At 57.1% G+C, this 19,810-nt stretch overlaps 1 protein-coding gene across 1 annotated transcript; it reads left to right on the forward strand.

Annotated features, from left to right (window-relative positions):
* Nucleotides 1–7,726: 7,726 nt before the first annotated feature.
* NGA_2085510 (uncharacterized protein) lies at nt 7,727–8,242 on the forward strand (the record flags this gene model as incomplete). The annotated part of the gene is made up of 1 exon (XM_005855410.1): nt 7,727–8,242. A coding segment is annotated over one exon (443 nt), but the record flags the coding sequence as incomplete, so codon positions are not given.
* Between the last annotated feature and the right edge of the window lie 11,568 nt (nt 8,243–19,810).

The following is a 19,810-nucleotide window of genomic DNA, read 5'->3' on the forward strand; positions in this document are numbered from 1 at the left end:
TGGAGTTGAGGGAGCGTGGGTAGGAAGGAAGAGGAAGGAGGAGGAGGGAGGGAGGGAGGGANAGGGGGAGAAGAAGAGTGAGCGGCACCTGCATAGCGTGGTAGGTCCGGGGGCAGTGCTGGACCCGATGGAGCCCTTGTCCCGTGTCTCTGAGCGTGTAGGGAGGCCCTTGGGAGGAGAGCAAGTCTTCCTCCGCTGGGGTGGACACGATAGGAGGGACGTCAGCAACGCACAGAATTCACGGTTTTAAATGTGCATGGGATATGCCCACGTGACCTCATGCTTGATCCCAAGGCGTGCTGTGAAGGTGGAGAATAAGGAGGAGGCACCCCTCCCACTCTACACCCCCCCTACTTCCCTCCCTCCTTTCCTCCCTCCTGCCTTCCTTACCCAGACACCAGAACCTGAACATATCGTCCGTGATCTCGCGCCACAACGTGAGGGACTGCAACGCGAAGTTAAATTGCCGTTCGTGGGAGTGCGTGAGTCGAGCCCCTGCCTGTCCCTGCAGGATAGACAACGAGTAGCCTGGTTCAACCTGGCGGGGGAAGGGGAAGGAAGGAGGGCGGGAGGGAGGGGAGGAGGGAATGTGCGGGACTGGTAGGCATGAGCGGGTCAGATGGTCGTCCACGCGCACGTCGAGCCCGCCGTTCCATATGCCATGCTCCCCCTCCCTTCCTCTTCGGATCAATCCCTCTCTTAACCCTAACCCTAACCCTACCAACCTTGCTCGAGGAGAAGTACTGGAGGAGGTAGGCGATCATTTTGTCGATGGGCAGCCGGTTCGAGTTCAGGAACGAGTTGTTGTCGCAGATGGAGTAGAGACAGAGGCGGATGTCCTCAGCCTCCAGGCAAGGCGTCGTGTACGCACGCACAAAGGTCTCGATCGCTCGCTCCTTGCGTTTGATCTCTTGCTGGATTTGTGCCCGGCTTTTTCGCTTGTCGGGGAGGATCTCTTGGGTGGCCGTGTGAATGAGGGGATCGTCGAGCAACCTGCAGGGGGGGGAGGGGAGAAAGGGAGGGAGGTAGACAAGAAGGTGTCAGAAGAAGTGGAACAAATGGGGCATCAGGGGCGACGCAAGACAACAGGAGCCTATCCGCGGCGGGAAAGCCATGAAAGCCGGGCCGGTGGGGGGGGAGAGAGGTCAAGGACAAGGTGTCAGAGCCCAGTCATCACTCACCGCAAGCCATCCTTCTCTTCCAAGAGGGCGTAGACCGTCTGCAACCGCCCCACCACGTGCACGTGCAGGTGCCGACGGAGGGCGGGGGAGAGGGCGTCTTGGAGAAGGTAGCTGAGTTTCCCGTACGCCCCGCGCATTTTCTCCGGGTTCATGATTTTGTGCCGACGGGCGACTTCGAAGCATCGCTGCGAGAAGGAGAGAAAGAGGGATACCAGGATCATCAGGAAAGGGGGCAACGGAAGGGGTAGGGGGAAAGATAATGGATGGGATGCGTCGGGCGGGTCAGGCCCACGGCCCAATGGGCAAGAGAAAAGGGAAAAGAGGCCCACGGCCCAATGGGCAAGAGAAAGGGAGAGAGTAACAAGGGGGGGGCGACCCCTCTCATCCCTGCCAGCCGCCAGGTCCCTCCGACTCCCCACGCCATTTCCCTCCCACACCACCAGACCCAGGATCCAGCCCACCTGGAAAAAGAGGGCGTGGCGCTCGTAGTCCTGCTCCTCCACCAAGGCCCTGCCCTTGGCGTAGTCCTCCGACAGGACCAAAGCTTGGAGCACGCCCGTGATCTGTTTCAACTGGGCCTGTTCCCGGTGCGGGAGGCTCTTGAAATGCCGGTCCACCCGAGCCGTGTAGTCGCAGGCGGTCAAGGTCGCCTGGACGAGGTGCAGCGTCTTGCGTTGTTCGAAGGAGAGGCGGAGGGGGATGGACTTGGCGCGGTCTCTCATCGACTGGGAGGACCCAAGAGGGGGCAACTGGCAAGGGTGGGCCGGGAGGGGCGGCGAGGTGGAACTGGAAGAGGAAGGGCTGCTCGACCAGAAGTTGAAGGTGGGGAAGTTGCTGGATTTCTTGCTGGGTGCCGAGCCGGCGCCGCTGTTGCTGTTGGAGCTGCCGGTGCTGCTACTGCTCACTTGCTCTGTCAGGGTTAGAACGTGCGGGATGGTGGGGGGGGTCGGGGGGTGACGCCGCCATCGCCGTTGCTGGAGGCAGTCTCCTGGACCGCCATGCTCTCCCTGGGGCGCTTCCGATGGAGGGCTCTTTTCCCTTTCCGGTGCAACACGTCGAAGCACATTGTACACAGGTCCATCTCGCAGGTGTCGCACACCCACAGGGACGGATCGCACTCGCATTCCTCGCAGACGCCTTCGGGCAGAGAGGCCGGCGTTGCGAGCTCCAAGGGGGGGCTTTGGAATGGGCTTGCCTCTGTCCCGCTGCTCTCTCCGTGGCTTTCGTGGCTGCTCCCACTCCCATCTTCCACCTCCGGGATTTAGGTGCGGCGGGTCGGGATGCCCCTCCTGCCTTTCTTGCTCGTTGTGCCCACCATTTCTTCTTCCGTCGCCTCCATCCCGCTGTCCCCCACCACCGCATTCATATCTCTCGATCCCCCAGCCTGGTCCATGGGAGAGGCCATCGTGAGGGGTCGATGGGGATCGAGTGCGTCCGGTATTCACGTAATCAGCAAGACCTTTCTTTGGCTCTGCCGTCCTGGAATGGAGCGAATAAGGCCCTCGACAGCAGCAATGCAGCAGGGGAGAATGTTGTGGTGTCCCGGAAGAGCCTCAGGGTTGCTTGCACTCTCACCACCACTCTGCTTGGTCTGCTGACCTCCCCTCCGGATGAGAGACTGCCCGAGTCCGATTGACTGTTACTTGTGCTTCTCCACAACTTTTCAGAGCAGGCGTTTTCCCCTACTCTTATTCCTGTCTTTGTTGCCGCCGGTGTTTTTGGCACGTCTTGTCGTGGACCCCGGCAAGGGGAAATGGTCCGACACAAGCTTCTCGCCTTGACCGTCAAAACCAGGCGGAGGCTGGGCCGTTTTAGACGCGTTCAGCTCAATCTGAATGACAAGAATTGCGGAAACAACAGTGATGGATAAATGCGTGTCAAATGGCGCGCATTTTTAATCCTATGTCTTCATGAAGAAAGGCATAAAAGCACCCGGTAACGCGTGCAGGCTTTCCTCCCTCGTTGGTAAAAGCATGGCCACAAAACGCGATACCGTCATGAAAGACGTCCACACGTACATTGTTACCTTCACAACTACCCCCGTATTCTACAAGTGCTGCTTCTGCGCCTGCTAGCCTTGAGTTGGACTACATCCACACTTCGACACATAATGCATCGTTGCCCAGCCAAGCGACGGCTTTGGGCTCGCTGGACCGTGTTGCCTTTTGAGATGCCATTGCGTCCTCCTTTTTCGGGCAGCCCAGACTTCTCGTGACACGTGAAGTGCACCACTTGGGAAGAAGGTTTCACCCGGTGTGTTTTTCAGTCGTTGCCATTGCTACCGCGCCATTACATTTTTGCACACTGTGGTGCTAACAGGCGGTCGGTCTGAAAGAAGGATACACCCCCTGCCCTGAGTAGGCTGCGTGCCCTCATTTGGCTACTTTTTGCACGCGCTGTACAGCTGCATTTGCCGTACTGCATTGCACAACAGATAGTATGAGGGTCACAATGCGGTATTCTGTTTTCAGTGGACACGGGCGGCGTCGGCCTGTAGCATGGAGACGTTTTATGTGAAAGAGCAGCTAGCCTCCCCTCGTTTAGTTGACCACGTTGACAATATTTTACTCTCACATTTTTCATTCAAAAGCGGTAAATTCGTCAAGTATGCGTCATTGTGATATAGAAAAATGATCGTGATCAATGACGGCGTATGTAAGCATAGTTTTGGTGCTCATCCACTCCCTCGTGTCCTCTCGTTTCACATGACATGCCAGCATGGCCGTCGGTGTTGCGGCGGCCATCCCCGACAATCGGAAGCTGTCAAAGAAGGAACATGATTTATTCCGATCTATCGTTAAGTTCTATGAAACAAAGCAGTACAAAAAAGGGTTAAAGGCGGCCGATTCCATCCTTCGAAAATACCCCTCCCACGGCGAGACGCAGGCGATGAAAGGGCTGATTCTAAACTGTATGGAGAGGAAGGAGGAGGCGTATGAGCTGGTCAAACAAGGTTTGCGGAACGACGTTCGAAGTCATGTTTGTTGGCACGTGTTCGGGCTCTTGCATCGCTCCGACAGGAACCATGGGGAAGCCATAAAGTGCTACCTAAATGCACTGCGCATTGATACGTCGAACATGCAAATTTTGAAGGATTTGGCAAATTTGCAGGTGCAGATGCGAGACTTGGACGGCTTTGTGGAGACACGCCGAAAAATACTGAGCGAGAACTGCAAATTAAAGGTGCATTGGATCGGCTTCGTCTTGGCGAATCACTTATCCGGGGATTTAGGCATGGCCCTTTCCGTCATCGACTCGTTCTTGGGCACGTTGGAGAAAAGGGAGCGGGGTTTCGAGGAAGGCGAGCTTGTCCTGTACAAAGCCATGCTCTTAGAGCAAGCAGGGCGAAAGGAGGAGGCCTTGTCCTGGCTCGAGTCCCAGAAAAGCTTCGTGATGGACGGACTAGCTTGGCGGACTCGACGGGCGCACCTCTTACTCGCGTCGGAACAATTTGAAAAGGCCCTGGAAGCCTACCGGGCGCTCTTGGCAGAAAACAGCGAAAACTACGAATACCATCTTGGATGGCAGTGCGCCCTTTTGCGCCGGGATTCGAGCAACAGCGCGGCGATGTTTGCTCAACCCCAAGCGAGCCTGCCCAGCTCGGCTGCCGGGGACTTGGACGAGGCCGCATCCCAGCAACTGCTGGCTGCTTACGGGGAATTGGCAAGAGCAGAGCCACATTCCTTAGTCTGTGAGAAGGTACCTTTGACATTTTTGGAAGGGGAGGCATTCAAAACGCGGGTCGATGCGTACATGCGCCGGCATTTGGCCCGGGGGTTGCCCGCTTTGGGTTCCGAATTGGCCGCTCTTTTTCGGACCGAAGATCCCGAGAATGGCCGACGCATCCAAGCCAAGGATGCTTATGACCTACGAAAAAACAAGCGGTTCCAAATTGTCCAGCTGCTGGTGGACGAGTACATAGAAACCCTCGCCATGACCGGCGCTTTCCCTTCCCCCACCACCTCGGTCGCCCCCTGTCAAAACGGGTCGCACCCCCCTTCGTCCTCCCCCTCCCCCTCCACATCCCAAGCCTTCGACGTCACGACCACCCTCCTGTGGGCCAAGTACCTCAAAGTCCAATTGCTGGAGTCCGCCGGGGAGATCCCGGAGGCCTTGAAATTGCTCGAGGAGTGCCTCGCCGCCTGCGGTGAGGATACCGGGGCGAAACTGGATTTCCTCCAACGCCGAGCCCGGCTTTTGAAAAAGGGTGGGAGGGTCACGGATGCGGCCGTGGTGATGGACGAGGCGCGTCAGTTGGACTTGTCGGACCGGTATTTGAACAACCAGACCACGAAATATTTGTTGCGGGCCGGGCAGGTGGAGGCTGCCCAGAACGTGATTGCCCTCTTCGCCAAACATGAGGGGGATCCTCAGGTCTACTTGACCGATATGCAGTGCATGTGGTACGAGTTGGAATGGGCCCATGCCATCTTCTCGGAGGCCACGAAGCCGTCGGGAGGGGGGCGGGCGTTGATTGCCAAGGCCTTGAAACGTTACGTGGCAGTGGAGAAACATTTCGCGGACTTTGTGGAGGACCAGTTCGATTTTCACAACTATTGTGTGCGGAAGATGACCTTGCGCGCCTACGTCGACGTTCTGCGTCTGGAAGATGGCTTGTTGGCCCACCCGTACTACTTGGCTGCGGCCCGGGGCATGCTGGACTGCTACATGGCCGTGCTAGAGATGCCGAAGGAAGAGGAAGGGGTGGAGGGGAAGGACGCGTACGCGGGTATGACGGCAGCGGAGAAGAAGAAAGAGAAAGCGAAGGCCCGAAAAGCTGCGAAAAAGTTGGAGGCGGAGGCCGCAGAGAAAGCAGCTGCAGAGAAGGCGACTCGGGTGGCAAACGCTGGAGGGGCGGGGGGCGGGAAGGAGGGAGAGGAAGAAGGAAAAGGGAAGTCAACCACGAATAAGAAAGGCGGTGATGGAGGCAAAGGGGTAGTGGACGAGGACCCTGAGGGTATGAAATTGATAGAGCGCGAGCCTCTGACGGAAATGAAGCGGGTTGTAGCGTATTTGACGCGGCATGCGGGCAAAGTGGTGGAAACGCACATGTTGGCTTACGACGTCGCGTGTAAACGAGGCAAGGCTTTGTTGGCATTGCAAGCCTTGATTCGCGCTCATGCCCTCAGGCCCATGCACCCGGATGTCTTTCGTCGGACGGTACATTTTTGGACAGGTATGGGAGAGAGTGGCGGGGAGGGAGGGAAGCAGGAATGGATTGCTTCTTTGCACCCTACCTCGGCGGCGGTCATCGATGCAGAGAAGCAAAGATTGCTGGGAGAGAAGAAAAATCTCGGGAGTTACGTGACAGAATACGTTGAGAAAGCAAGAGCCTGGTCATCTTTGCCCCACGTGCTGGCCGCCGCACGCGGTGTGGCGCTTGCCAAAACGGAGCCAGGCGCGACTGAAGTAGCCATCGGATTGATCCGCGAAGAGTTACAGAAGGGCCAATGCCGGGGGCTAACTGTCAAGGGTCTAAGGCAGGTGGTGGAGGTGGTGGGGAAGGAATTGGACGCCGGTTCGGCTACAGTGGCGGAGATGAAGAAGTTGTGCCACCAATACTTCCCAGATGCGCTCGAGTTTTCTTGCTGACGTGGGAAAGGGGTGGAAAGTTTGGGGGAAATGTGACGGATCGTGGGAGGGAGGAACACAGCTGTTGGCGTGAAGTGACGAGAGGGCTCGGAAAAAGGAGACCTGGATGTCGGAAAACAGTAGGATGCGTTGAACATTGTCTGGAAAGCGGGTCCGATCATAAAGCACGTCTAGGCCTCATATCGCGAACCCGGGTGGCGTTAGGAACATTTAGAAGAGGAGACGCGCAACGACACAGTAAAGTAATTTTAACGGCAGTCACCCGATTTTTAGCAACGACATACATTGCTTTGTTTACGCTGCTTGGTGTCGTGACCTTCGGCGGGAGAAGGTTGAGACAACTCTTCGCACCCAACGGGACAGCGAAAACCATGGGCCGTTCCATGATGCAAGAGGAACACTCTTATTGTCATTCGATCCTTCCCTTCCAGATCCTTTGCCTTTGCATGAGGCCCCATTCGCGCACAAAGTCTCAGAGCCTCGATTACACCCACGGTTCATTATCACCTCGGGAAATGCATAGATTGCGACTTCAGCGCTGACTAAAGGAATCCTATCGGGCACATCATCCGATGGGCTCCTTCCTCATGGGCAAGTCTAGAGACAGAAATGCAGAGGGCATGATTCAGACAGGGAATGGCGAGATGCAACAGGCTCACGGAGGACGTGCCCACGGCGTGACCACCGAGAGAGGTACCCCAGTCTCTACATGCGAGAAAGAGGCCTCGCAATTGATCCAGTCGAACGCAACCGAAATCTGTTGTGGGAAGATTAATAAGCGGGGATACGAGGGCTTCAACTAGGAGTGCAAGGAGAGTCGTAGGGCTGGCCGACGGCGGGGTGGCGCCACAGATCAGAGCCCCAGGGTGCTCCAGTCCGTTCCCTTCCACGTTGAGCTCCCTTGGAAAGAGGACATCTGCGAAGAGCCACATCCAAGCACAGGCACCATTCCTCCCGACGCTGCCTCCCTACGTGGCCACCGCCACAGCCAGCCGGGAGCCTGGGGGATGCCAGCACACGTCGTGGGGATGCACCCGCTCGAATCTATTCGACCATCTGGGATGGAAATTCAAGCCGTGTGACGGGCCACTTCGCCGTAGTCCCGCCCATCTCCTTCGCTGGTGCTTCCCCGGGCTTCACTCCCGCCCGACACCGCCCTCCGCAGCATGCACCGTGCCTTTTTCAGCTTTCTCTTCGTCTTGCAGTGGCTGCTGGCGTCTCTGCCGCTGGCACCGCCAGATCTCGATCATCTCCCGCAGCGCCCGGTTTGGCCGCAAGTCTGTCTCCTGCAAAGGTTCCTGCGTCATGGGGTCCAAGGCCCGCCGTCGAATCTGCTCGAGGATCACGGCGCGTTCGTAAGAATACCCGGAGGGCGTCAATACCGGGTCACGCATGACCTCCATGCTCAGCGGGTCCACAAAAGGCTCCGGAGCCTCGTCGTCGTCCTCCCTCTCCTCCTCCTCCTCTTCCGCTGCATCTTCCTCCTCCTCCTCCTCCTCATTCCCTGACATCGACAGCGCAGAGAGCGCGTGAAGCTTTTTCTCCTCCTCTTCCTCTGCGTCTTCCCCCTCCTCCTCCTCCCCCTCCTCCCCCCCCTCCTCCTCCCCTCCTCCGACCCTGCCTCCCTCCTGTCCCATCTCCTCCTCCTCCTCCTCCTCCGCCTCCTCCCCTCCTTCGACGACTCTCCCCTCTTGAGAATCCAGAGACCTCGGCGCCCCACCCTCCTCGCTCGCTCGCTCACTCGCTCCCTCCCTCCCTCCTCTTTTCCGAGCGGGGACAGCCACCCTTGGACTTGCGCGAGGATAGACATCCCCTCTCCCTCTACGGGCGTGGCCATCGGCATGGCAACGGGCAGCTCTCCGTCACCGGGAGGGCGAGGAAGTGCCACCCCAGGGGAGGACCTGGGAGCTGGAGGCTCCCTCTCCTTCCCCACTCCTTCCACGAGCAGAGGCACTAACGGAGGCACTGGTGTCCTCGAAACCTCCTGATCGGTACCGTATCATGTGCCGGTGTGCATTCAGAGAAAACACACGGACCCTTCCTTCTCCCAACTCCCCTGCCAGTTCCATGTAGAGGGGGGGGACAGCCCCTTCCCACGACCACACTTCCAAACGATGGCCCCACCGGAGCATCGCGCGCAAGGAGGTGGCAAAGCTAGGGACTGCCTCCAAAGCCCCGTCCCCGGCGACAATGACAATCACACCCGGGCCGTGGCGCTTGGCGTGACGCTGGAAGCGGTTCAATGCTTGAGCAACCACCTGTGCTTGCAAATCCCGAGGCCCCAACACAGGAAAATAGCGCCGGCGACGGAAAATACGCCACAAGCGGGTGTTTTGCTGTAGTTGGGCCAGGGACGGCGTGACCTCGGGGGCGAAAAGGACCAGGCGGGCCCGAACCCATCGAAAGACGGGGGTGGTGGTGTTGTTGAGTGTGGTTGCAGACTGATTTTGAACGCCCTGCTCCACCAGAGTTAGCAAACGACGGGCATCCACAACAGGAGGCGGGGCGACCGCGAATATCTGGCTTAAATCCATCACCCGCTGTGCCGCGTCGACCTCTCTCCCATTGTCTTCAAGTGAGGTTGCGGAACGCATCATGCGGGTCAAAAATGCAGCATCCCAAGACACGAGCATGAAGGCTCGTTCTCTTGAATTACAGCATCTTCCATGACGGGCAGGTTTGGACGGATGTCCCCCCATTTCCTGGTATTAGTGGAATGCAAATAAAGGGCGTGGAGGGGGGGGATTTTATGAGCCTCGTTGCACCTCACATGTCCTGGCACCAGAGTCCTGCAACAGAGGGCATGGAAGAAAGACACATGGTCGCATGCACACTCCTAAACTCCACTGCCGACAAGCACCATCCACACATGCCGCCCATGGGACGTACTGGCAGGGCTATTAATTTCTTACGGTGGTGGCAGGCCGTGAAGAACATGCACTGCTCCGGGAAAAAGCGAGAAGACTGCAAAATCGACTGATCCAGGCTGAAGGGCCCAAAACCCATGAACGTGCACCCGACGACCCATTTTGGCACAGCTCCCGTAGTGATGCGTTGCATTGATATTGGAGGCCGGCTCGACTCGAGCGTACTTGTCAGAAGTTTGGACAATGTACCTCAGGCGCATAGGCGTGAGCGGAATAGATCTGGGGGTGACGTGTCGCCATCGTCGGAGCTATGGTGTCGCAAAGAAACTGATTTCCACGACGAATATCTCACAATTGACCGCTGCAAAATTTGCCACAACATAGTATTGGAGACGTCTACAAGTTCAAATCATTTGAGGCACGACACGCTTAACAGTGGATTACAAAAATCATGAGACCCTCCACGTACGACGGAGTGCAACGCCACAGCATACGTTCCTCAGTCTCGAAGGCCACTCCCAGCATCACTGCCCTCGTCTTGAAACTTTCGCTCTCACTAGGCCTTTTGGTGTCGGGCACCGATGCATTTGTCTCGGCGGCGTCCTTATCTTCGGTGCCCCCCGCAGGGAGAGCGACAACCTCGACTGGATTAATAATTCGAACCCGAGGCGGGGACAGCACCGGCAAGAGAAATGTTGGACCGCTCTTCTTCCAAAAGCGAGTGGGAGGTGCCGTGGATGTGCAAGATCCACCCGTTCTTGACGTGCAAGAATCCCTTGACAAACAGGAAAAAGAGCAAAGGCGGGCACCCACGTTCATCCGGGCAGTGTCGGAGAGGTTAACGCGTCTCAATCCTGCATCCTCCGATCGAAGTGACGCCATGGCCATGATCGAGACTGCGATGCCCGTGGCAGAAAGCAGACAACGCACGGAGGACCGTTCTCTACCAACCACAGAGCCAGAGGACTCTGAGCCTCTCACCCTCACCAGCGCCATCGCCCTGGTGGCGGGCACCACAATCGGGGCGGGGATTTTAGCCCTGCCTGCTTTCACCATCAAGGCCGGATTCCTCCCGTCCTCCCTTTGCTTGAGCGCGGCCTGGGTGTACATGGTCACGACCGGGCTGCTCATTGCCGAGGTCAACCTGAACGTGGCGGGGAAATCCCACCAACCCGACGGCGGACTGGTCAGCATGGCCCGGAGGACGATCGGGGATACAGGGGCCAACCTGACAGGCGCTGTCTACATGTTTTTGCACTATGCCTTGCTGGTTGCGTACATTGCCCAAGGCGGGGATATCCTCACAGGGGCCTTAGAAGGCGCAGGAGCCGCCTTAGGATTTGGGGGAGGAGATGCCGTGGTCCTGCCGGCACAGGTGGCACCCGTGCTCTTCACGGCAGTCTTGGGGGGAGCCTTGGCTTTTGGGAACAAAAAATGGCTGGATAGTGCCAACGACGCTTTGGTTGGGGTGGTGGTGGTGGCGTTTCTGGCCCTTGTGGCCGCGGCAGGTCCCCGGGCCGACCCTGGGGGCCTCATGCGAGCCAACTGGACGGCCATGCTCCCTTCCATTCCCGTCATGTTTGTGGCCCTGGTACGTGGATCAAAGCCTCTGGAAGGCTTGAGTTGGACGTCAACCCGCCCTTATCCCTTCCCTCTCCTTCCCGCCCGCCCTCCTCCCCGTGCAGGTCTACCATAACATCGTGCCCGTCATCAGCTACCGCCTGAGAGGCGACGCAGACAAAATCCGGACCTCCATCGTCGTCGGCTCCGGTATCCCGCTCCTTATGTTCTTGGCCTGGAACGCCGTGATCCTGGGCAACATCGATGCCTCCATACTGACGGCCACTAGCGCCTCGGGCGGGACGATTGACCCCTTGGCGGTGCTGCGGGCGGGCGGCGCGGGCCACACGCTGGGGAACTTGATCTCCCTCTTTTCGGAGGTGGCCATCGTCACCAGTTTCACTGGCTTTGTCTACGGCCTCAAAGATTTCTTCAAGGACGTTCTCTTCTCCGGGGCCCTGGCCCGGTCTGGCACCCGGCACCTCTCCCACAACCAAGACATGCTTGCCTACAGCTTGATCCTCTTCCCCCCCTTGGCAGTGGCGCTGGTCAACCCGGACATTTTCTTCTCCGCCTTGGACAATGCGGGGGCGTTTGGGATTTGCGTCCTCTTTGGCATCATCCCCGCGGTTATGGCGGCCATCGTACGGCACCGGAGCCAAGAAGCGACCGGGGGAGGGGTGGAAGGAGGGGGGGAGGGAGAAGAGTACTTGCGGCTGGTGCCGGGAGGGAACGTGGTGCTGGGAGGAATTGGAGTGGTGGCCGCATTTGTGATCATTCAAAAGGCGGTGGAATTGATCGGATAATTGTTTTTTCCCAGCACACATGCACAGAAAGAGGTTGGGAGGTACTGATAGAGAGGAAATTCTGTACATAAGCATCTCTTCAATCTGTGACCACTCAGTCGAAGTAGCAAAGAAGGCACTGGGAGCAAACTTTGCACGAAAGAAAGCATTTGCTTGCCCGTGGGGCACGTGTAGGAAATATGTTGTTGTGCAAAACCATCCATCGTGAGGTGATTCCTCAGGCCCAAAGGCCACAATATCCATCTTTCTCCCCGGCATCTCCCTTGCCCCCGCCACCTCTTTTCCTTTTGGCCCACACCCGTCACTTCTTCCTCCCAGGCTCAAAGGCCTCTAAACTCCTTTATCGGTATCAGGGGCTGGGTCATTTGGTGCCCTTCCCGTCTTCACCCCCCCCCCCGACCGCCCGGACTCCCAACTGTCTTCTCACCTCATCCATGATTTTCGCCACGATTAAGGTTTCTTCCATCGTGTATTGGGGTGTCTCGCCTAATCCAGCCAAGACACACCTCTGGGCCGCAGCAGCTTCGTACATGAAGCCCTGACTGTTCGGATAATTAAATCCACCCGTTGCCTCCACCGCGGGTAACGGCGCCGGTAACGGATATTCAAAATCAAAGGCTTGCACGTTTCTGCGACCTTTGTGCTTCCGATACAGAACCATTTGCGTGGGGCAATGCGCAGGTCCTAGTATCTTGATCCTTCCCTCCGTGCCGACTATCGTTGTCTCCTCCGGCGTTTCCCCCATCAAGTTATACGTCAGTACTGCCAATCCCCCCCCTTCCCGTCCTCCCTCGTACTCTAAAATGACGCCCCCCGAGAGATCTACCCCAGTCGGGGCGTCCACCACACCCGCCGCTGCGATTTTAGTCGGCATCCGCGAGCCGAAGCAGAGGGGGGCCATGGAGATGGGGTAGACGCCGACGAACAGCAACCCTCCCCCGCCCAGGACGTGATTGAAGAAAGGGGAATCCGGGTACCCTTCCGAGTCGGACGAATTAAAGCCTGCAGTCACCAAGAGAGGGTTAAGGCAAGGACAAGGATTAAGATCGCTGTCTTCCACTCGCTTCAAACTACCATCGACCTCGGTCGCGGTATCTTTCCACGCTAGATTCCCACAATCCTTTCCCCTCCCCGAAACGCACCAAAATCCGCATGCAATGCAACCACCCGGCCGATAGCCCCACTACTGATCAGATATCTGGCCATTTCCACCACCGGGAAGAACCTTGTCCACATTCCTTCTAGAAACAGAAGCTTCTTCTCCCGCGCCCGCCCCACCATGACCACCCCGTCCTCCGCCCGGCAGGCCACTGGCTTCTCCACCAACACGTGCTTCCCTGCCTCCAAGGCAAGCAATGCATGCTCCTAAACGGAAGAGAGCGTCGGATGAGTAACCCTCTTGTCATCCCAGCGAAAGTCCCAGAGCGATTCTACCCCGCCCCTTCCCCTTCCTCCTTTCTCTCTTTCTCTCTTCTTTGCCCAGCGTGCTTTTGTCCAACCGGACTCTTCTTTGGCGACAACACGCACCTTGTGAAAAGCGTGCAGCGTCCCCACGTACACGATCTGGACCTCAGGATCTCGTGCCAACGCCTCGTATGAACCATGGGCTCCGGGTATCTTGTGGGTGCTCGCAAAGGCCTCGGCTTTAGGGAGCGTGCTGGCACCCACTGCTACCACGCGCGCCTGTGGAAGGGCCTTGAGGGCCTGGACAAAGTCATGCGAGACCCGGCCCGCTCCCATAATGCCCCAATTGAGTGTAGCACCAGCAGCGGTAGGGGGCGACAGCAATGTCAGCCCGTCGGCGATGTCAAGGGGGACGGGGCGAGGGGCGGAAGAGGGGGGAGAGGAAGAGGAGGAGGAGAAGAAGGCATCCAGGGAGCGAACCACGTCCTCAACACTGTTGTTCCCGTTGCTGTCCATGTGAAATTTCTATGGAGAAAGGGACGGAGCCCGGGCGTAAGACCTCCGATTCTCCGTGGGGGGGGGGTGATTGCGAGAGGAGCAGGCGGAGGCGGTGAGAGGACGCCAAAAACCAAAAAGAGGGCATGACCCGAGCGTGGAAGCTGCTATGGCAGCTAGATGCAACATGCTGCTTGGACATGTCCATGTATGGTGCAACGTGTCGGCAAATGTGCCATATCTTAACTTTCCATCGAGCTTGAAGCTCTCCCCAAGAAAAGGTCGACGCACATTTATATTGCGTTTCCACCTCATCACTTGTATGCACAGCGTCGCAATCCTTATGTCTTTCGCTTAATTTTACATTCAATACACTATCGCTCATCAAGTTTCTATCCGTGACACAATCGCAACGTCAATCTGGGGCTCGACACGGTCTAATCTTCTAGATTCTCAAAAAAGCATAGGGGCCTGTCTCCTACGCATCCATCCACATTCGCTTATCATGCATGGTACACGGCCAGGGTTAAATCATCGTATTCCTTGACCACGATGGAGCTGTGTGCAGGGACGGGAAGGGGAGAGGGGCCTCGACTTAGATGAAGGTGCACAAAAGCAGATCAAACCATTCAAGCCGATCTCCGCACCCCGGGTACTATTTACGCACGGGAACCAAAACTGAAGAATAGTGAGCTTGAACAACAATCTCGATTGAACATTGTAGTGAGAAAGACTTACGGCACTCGATGCATCGTCGCCTTTTTCTTTACCTGACGCATTTCCCTCACCCCGTTTTCTCAGTGCCTTGACCACACTTACCGTTTGTCAGTCTCGATCAAAACCGTCAATCCCTCCGTCCCGGTGCTTCCCTCTTCTACCACTGGTCCTCCTAGTGTGGAAGCACGGCGCATCAACGCCGTGAAGAAACCTGCAACATTGGGATCTGCAACCCCTCCCGCTTGAACGCAGAGGCCCCTGGCATCGGCGCACAAAGTCCCTTGTACTCCCTCGTCCTCGGGCGCGTCACAAACGGTGGGTTGATACAACATGGAAATTTATAAGGATATGCCTGTGCTGTGTATTTGGGGTCGTAAATGCTTGCGATCGTTCGTGCATCAGTCTTGTTGGACGCTTTGCAGTACATGCCACATGATCCAACCTCCCCACTCAGCTGGTATACCCCCCTAAGACAAAACCCTCCATATCTCAGCCACAAGCTTGGAGTCGGAGAACTGATCCACCTCTATAACTACTTAAACATGTTTTGAATTTAGTCAGAGCCCAGTCGCTCACTGAAATGTCTGTGGCTGCGCGAGGGGGGGACCATGCAGCTATCCTACCAACAAGAAACAAAGTAAGAACTCCTTCTCCGCCAGGTGGGCGTAAGCTCACTGACATTCGACAAGATAGTGTAAGGGTACTTCTTGATGCAGGAAGACGTCTCCGACTACCGCAGGTATGAAGGAAGATCGCTTCGTCCCGTGGTCACTGGGCAGTTCTTTTTAAGCAACATCTGCTCTTATGGAAAGCCTTCTTCTTTATAATCCTAGTTTTGCAATTTTCAATTCTTCGATCCATCATAATTTTACATCATTGGCACAATTTAGGAAACTATTGCTACGGCAGCTTTGATCTTTCATCGATTTTTTGCCGTGCGGAGTCTACGTGAGTATGCGAGAAACAGACGCCTCGACGTTGTGCTCACCACCTGCCTGTTCCTGGCCTCAAAAGTGGAGGAGCAACCCCGGCGGATCCGAGACGCAATAAACTGCGTGTATGTGGTGCGAAAACAACTGCTTGCCCAAGCCCAAGGAACCCGCTTCGTTGATACTTGTGCACCCAGTGAGGGTGGCGATGCGGAAACATTGTCTGAACGGGGTTGGGTACATGGTAACGGCAACGGGGGTGCGCCAGGAGAGCTCAAGGGGAACACGGATTTGGCCAGGTCCGTCAAGGGCAACATTCTGTCCCTGGATCGTGGGTACTGGGACCTGAAGGAAAGCGTGGTAGACACTGAGCAACTTGTCCTGCGGATCTTGGGCTTTGACCTGGAAACCTTTATGTCCTATCGTCTCCTCCTGAACTACGCTCGTTCTCTCCGTGCGCGGCCAGTCTTAGTGGAAGTGGCGTGGGCACTTTTGAACGATTCCTTGTTTTCTCCTGCCTGCTGCCTGGCTCTTCCCTCCCATGCTCAAGCGGTGGCGGCCTTGGACTTGGCGCAACGACTCCTCACGGCGGCGGGGGGGGACCGCGACGGCGAAAATGAGGACGGACCACCCGGGCAACGAGGTGGGCTGAAGCTGGCAATTGACAAGGACATGGCTCCTATAAGGGAGACAAGCACAGGCGTCGGAGGGAAAGGTCAGCTCAAGAAACACACCTTTGCGAATTTAAGCACGTCTACTGCAAGAACTGTAGCATACAGCCGTCAGGGTCACAAGAGCGAAGGAAGATTCAGTCAAGACGGGAAATTCGAACCACTTGACTTTAACTGTCATGATCCCGGGGAGTTGAGAGTAAATTCCCGCATGTGGAACGTGTTGGGGGCCCAAGGAAAGGACGTCCAAGCATGGTGCGACAGCCTGCTGCACCTCTACGAGGAAGGGCCGGTCTAGGCGGGGCGTGCTTGTTTGCTGTTGCAGCCAGCCTGGGACGCGAATGCAATCGGAGCAGATGTCAATTGGTTGGGAGTGAGACACGGGAAGGGCGAAGACTTTTCGTGGCGACACGGGACTGGCGTGGTGATTAGTGTGGATGGAAAGTGGCGCGAGGAGAGCATATAGAAGAGGCTAGGGGAGGCTGAGGATGTCTTCGCGGTATGAGTGTACAAAACAGATGATGTGAAGCTACTTACAAATGGGATGTACATAAAAATAGAAAGGGCGGGCTCGACGCTCACGTCCGGGAAAGCAACGCTCAACAGGTGGCTTGTGCGGATTTCGCTCTCCTAGCTGGAATTCCACACTTTTGTGTACTCGTTCCACGTTAAAGAGACATATTTGTTTATTCATTGCCATACAACCTCTCCCAAAGGCCCGTTCGGTTCAAATTTCAAAGGGATCCCGGTCCTCCTCCTGCTGCGCCTTCGGACATGGAGAGTACTCTCCTGCGTCCTTACGAGTCGTGGGAAAGGTGGAGCTGAGATTGTACCCAAAGGCGTCCGCCTGATTGGATCCGTTCGATGATGCACTTGAAAAAGACGATCGAAACACCGGCTCAGAGTGGCGGCTGTTGCCACCGAAGCTGCCGTCAGTATTCCCCCTGCTATGTTGCCCCCCTCCTGGCCGTTCCAGCGATTGAGGTCGATCCCGTCCCTGTTGAGACCTAACGCCGGTCTGAACATGTGCAGTGGCGATTCCATTGTTATCTTGATTGCCAGCGAAATCGTTCGAGTCTCTCCCGTTCAAGAAGTAGGCATAAGGGGGGGGAGACAAATGACCTTGCAAGGGCAAGCTGGGCTGCTGCTGCGGAGACGTCGACCACGCGTCTACTTTTTGTGGGCTTGAAGTTTCTAGTATGCTATTATTTATATTGTACGGATTGAAGTTTTGAGGCTGGTGCTGCTGTTGTTGCTGCTGCTGCATACAGGGCCCCATCTGTTGCTGCTGCTGTTGTTGTTGCCATTGCATTTGCGTCGAAGGTTGCGTCTGCCGCTGCTTCTCTAGCTGCGGGAAGTGTCGCTCCTGCTGTATCTGTGTTACCTGCTGCTGCTGGTACTGCCCATGCGCTTGCCATTCGCAACCCTTGTACGCAGAGAGAGCAGGGTAAATCGAGCTTGGCTGCTGCTGCTGCTGGAACTGCTGGTTCACCTGCAAAGGCGGCGGCTGCGGGCCAGGTGTCGTCAAGGGCGAGGGAAGGGAGGCGTGGGGAACACCGGGGAAGGCGTCAAAACGTGCGTCGTGGGCGGATGCAGGAATCTTCATGAGGCTGGGTCGCGCGGGTTTGGGTGGTTTAGGGGGGGGGTGACTGCCGCTAATGTCTGACTATCTTTCTTTGGGTTGATTAAACCATGAAATTCGCCACTGGTACGGGCACTTGTGTCCTTTCTCACGGGTGTAGCAGAGACGGTGCTGCTGAGAAAGGATGGCGGATCTTCCTGCGGGACGCGTCCCCCCTGGCCCATGGTAGAAGGAAACCCCGCAAGCATAGACTTATCTGCCACGCTCGAAGCAAGGGGTGGAGAGCAAAAAGTAGGAGATGTGGGCGATAGGTGGGAGAAAGCGTTGCTGCGTGTGTGGAGATTGGCGAAGGGGTCAAAGGAGGCGGGGGACCCGGCCTCTTGGCGGCCACCTTGTCTTCCAGGCAGGGAAGACGACTGCATAAAATCCTTGTCGTCAAAGGAGGGCTTGCGCACGGTCGAAGCAGTCGTCGAGGTAGCAGGAAGGGGGGACAGCGCGCCGTTGTCCCCCCCCCTTGCTGTCGTGCGCGTGACGGTTGTCGACTTCATCGTGCTCTGGGTGGCCACGTCAAGGGCCTGGATCTGCTCTGTCAGCAAGTCCGAGGCAATGGCGTCCCCCTCCCTGCTTCCCGACACCTCCAAAAAGGGCAGGTTTGCACCGCCGAACCCACCCATCTTTCCTCTTCCCCCTTCTTGCCTGCTCCCGGCCTCTTTGGCCGTGTCTACCCAGGCGTCCGCGCTCCCAACGGACGTCTCCGTCGTGACCGGCGCCGACGCTGAATGCCCGCGGCTCCTCCCCGCCAGTCGTCGGGCGGCGGCAGAATTGGGATTCAACGGACGCGCCTCCAGGATCTGGTGCTCGGTCGACTTCTGCTCGTGGGGGCAGGAATGGACGTGGACAGCCCGATGGTCCCCTCCCTCGCCCTCCCCCCGCCCCGCTCCCGTCCCTGCGCGGGGCCGTCACAGGACCGGCTTGGCAAGGGTTTGGCGTCTTGGAGGCAAGTAAGGTGCGCCAGCACTTCGTCAATGTCCAAGCGCGCGTCGGCGTCAGCAAGCAACATCCGATTCACGACCTCCTCCAGATCCTCCCAGCCCGGCACGGCCGGGACGCTCCGACGTTTGCCGTTCAAGACGCCCAGGTTGCCCACGCCCTGGAAGGGGTGGACCAGGTGCATGACCGTGGACAGCACGCAACCCAGGGCCCATATGTCAACCTTTTCGTCCAGGGCTCGACGGAGGTAGAGGTCAATCATCTCGGGCGCCCGGTACATCTGGGTCGTGGTCTTGGCGAGGCGTTCCTCCTCCACCGCCCGTTCCACTGCATTCCGAAGAGGAACCGGGCCTTCCGTCGCCGAGCCAAAATCAATCAGTTTGTAGATTACCCTATTCTCCACGCCGGCGTTGCCCCCGTGGTGGAACGCAAGCAAGATGTTCTCAAGTTTCAAATCGCGATGCGCTATGGGCAGCGGCTTGTGGTGGTGCAGGGTCGCCACCGCCCGACTGACATCCATTGCCACGCGGAGGATCGCATCTTTGCTGAGGCGTTGCTGACCTTGGCTTTTGATTGCCTCAAATAGGGACCCCCCCTCGCAGTGCTCCATCAAAATGAGGGCCTCAAGTCGACCCGCGCAGGACTGGACGCTATCGTCGTGGTATCGGACAATGTTGGGGTGTTGCAACACTTTTAGGAGGCGAATTTCCTTTTCTATCTGTTCCTGTCGTAGCCATGTGGAGATCAGGGTGCATCGATGCCGAATAAAGGAAGAAATATGTAGAAAAGGAATAGGACTGGTCAGTCGCATGCGGTGACGGCCCCCATCGCGTATCAGACGCACCTGATGAGCCTTATCTTGGATGATGACTTTTTTCAGAACCAGTTGATTGGACGGTTCGTTGACGCCTCTGCACGCGTAGACAAAGGCAAACCCTCCCTCTCCCAATAGCGGTCCCAAATACACCCTGCCAAGGAGGGGTTGTGCACAGGAGGTCGCTGCCGATGAGCCAGAT

Source organism: Nannochloropsis gaditana (assembly GCF_000240725.1).
Source record: "Nannochloropsis gaditana CCMP526 unplaced genomic scaffold scaffold203, whole genome shotgun sequence".
NCBI classification, from domain to species: Eukaryota; class Eustigmatophyceae; order Eustigmatales; family Monodopsidaceae; genus Microchloropsis; species Microchloropsis gaditana.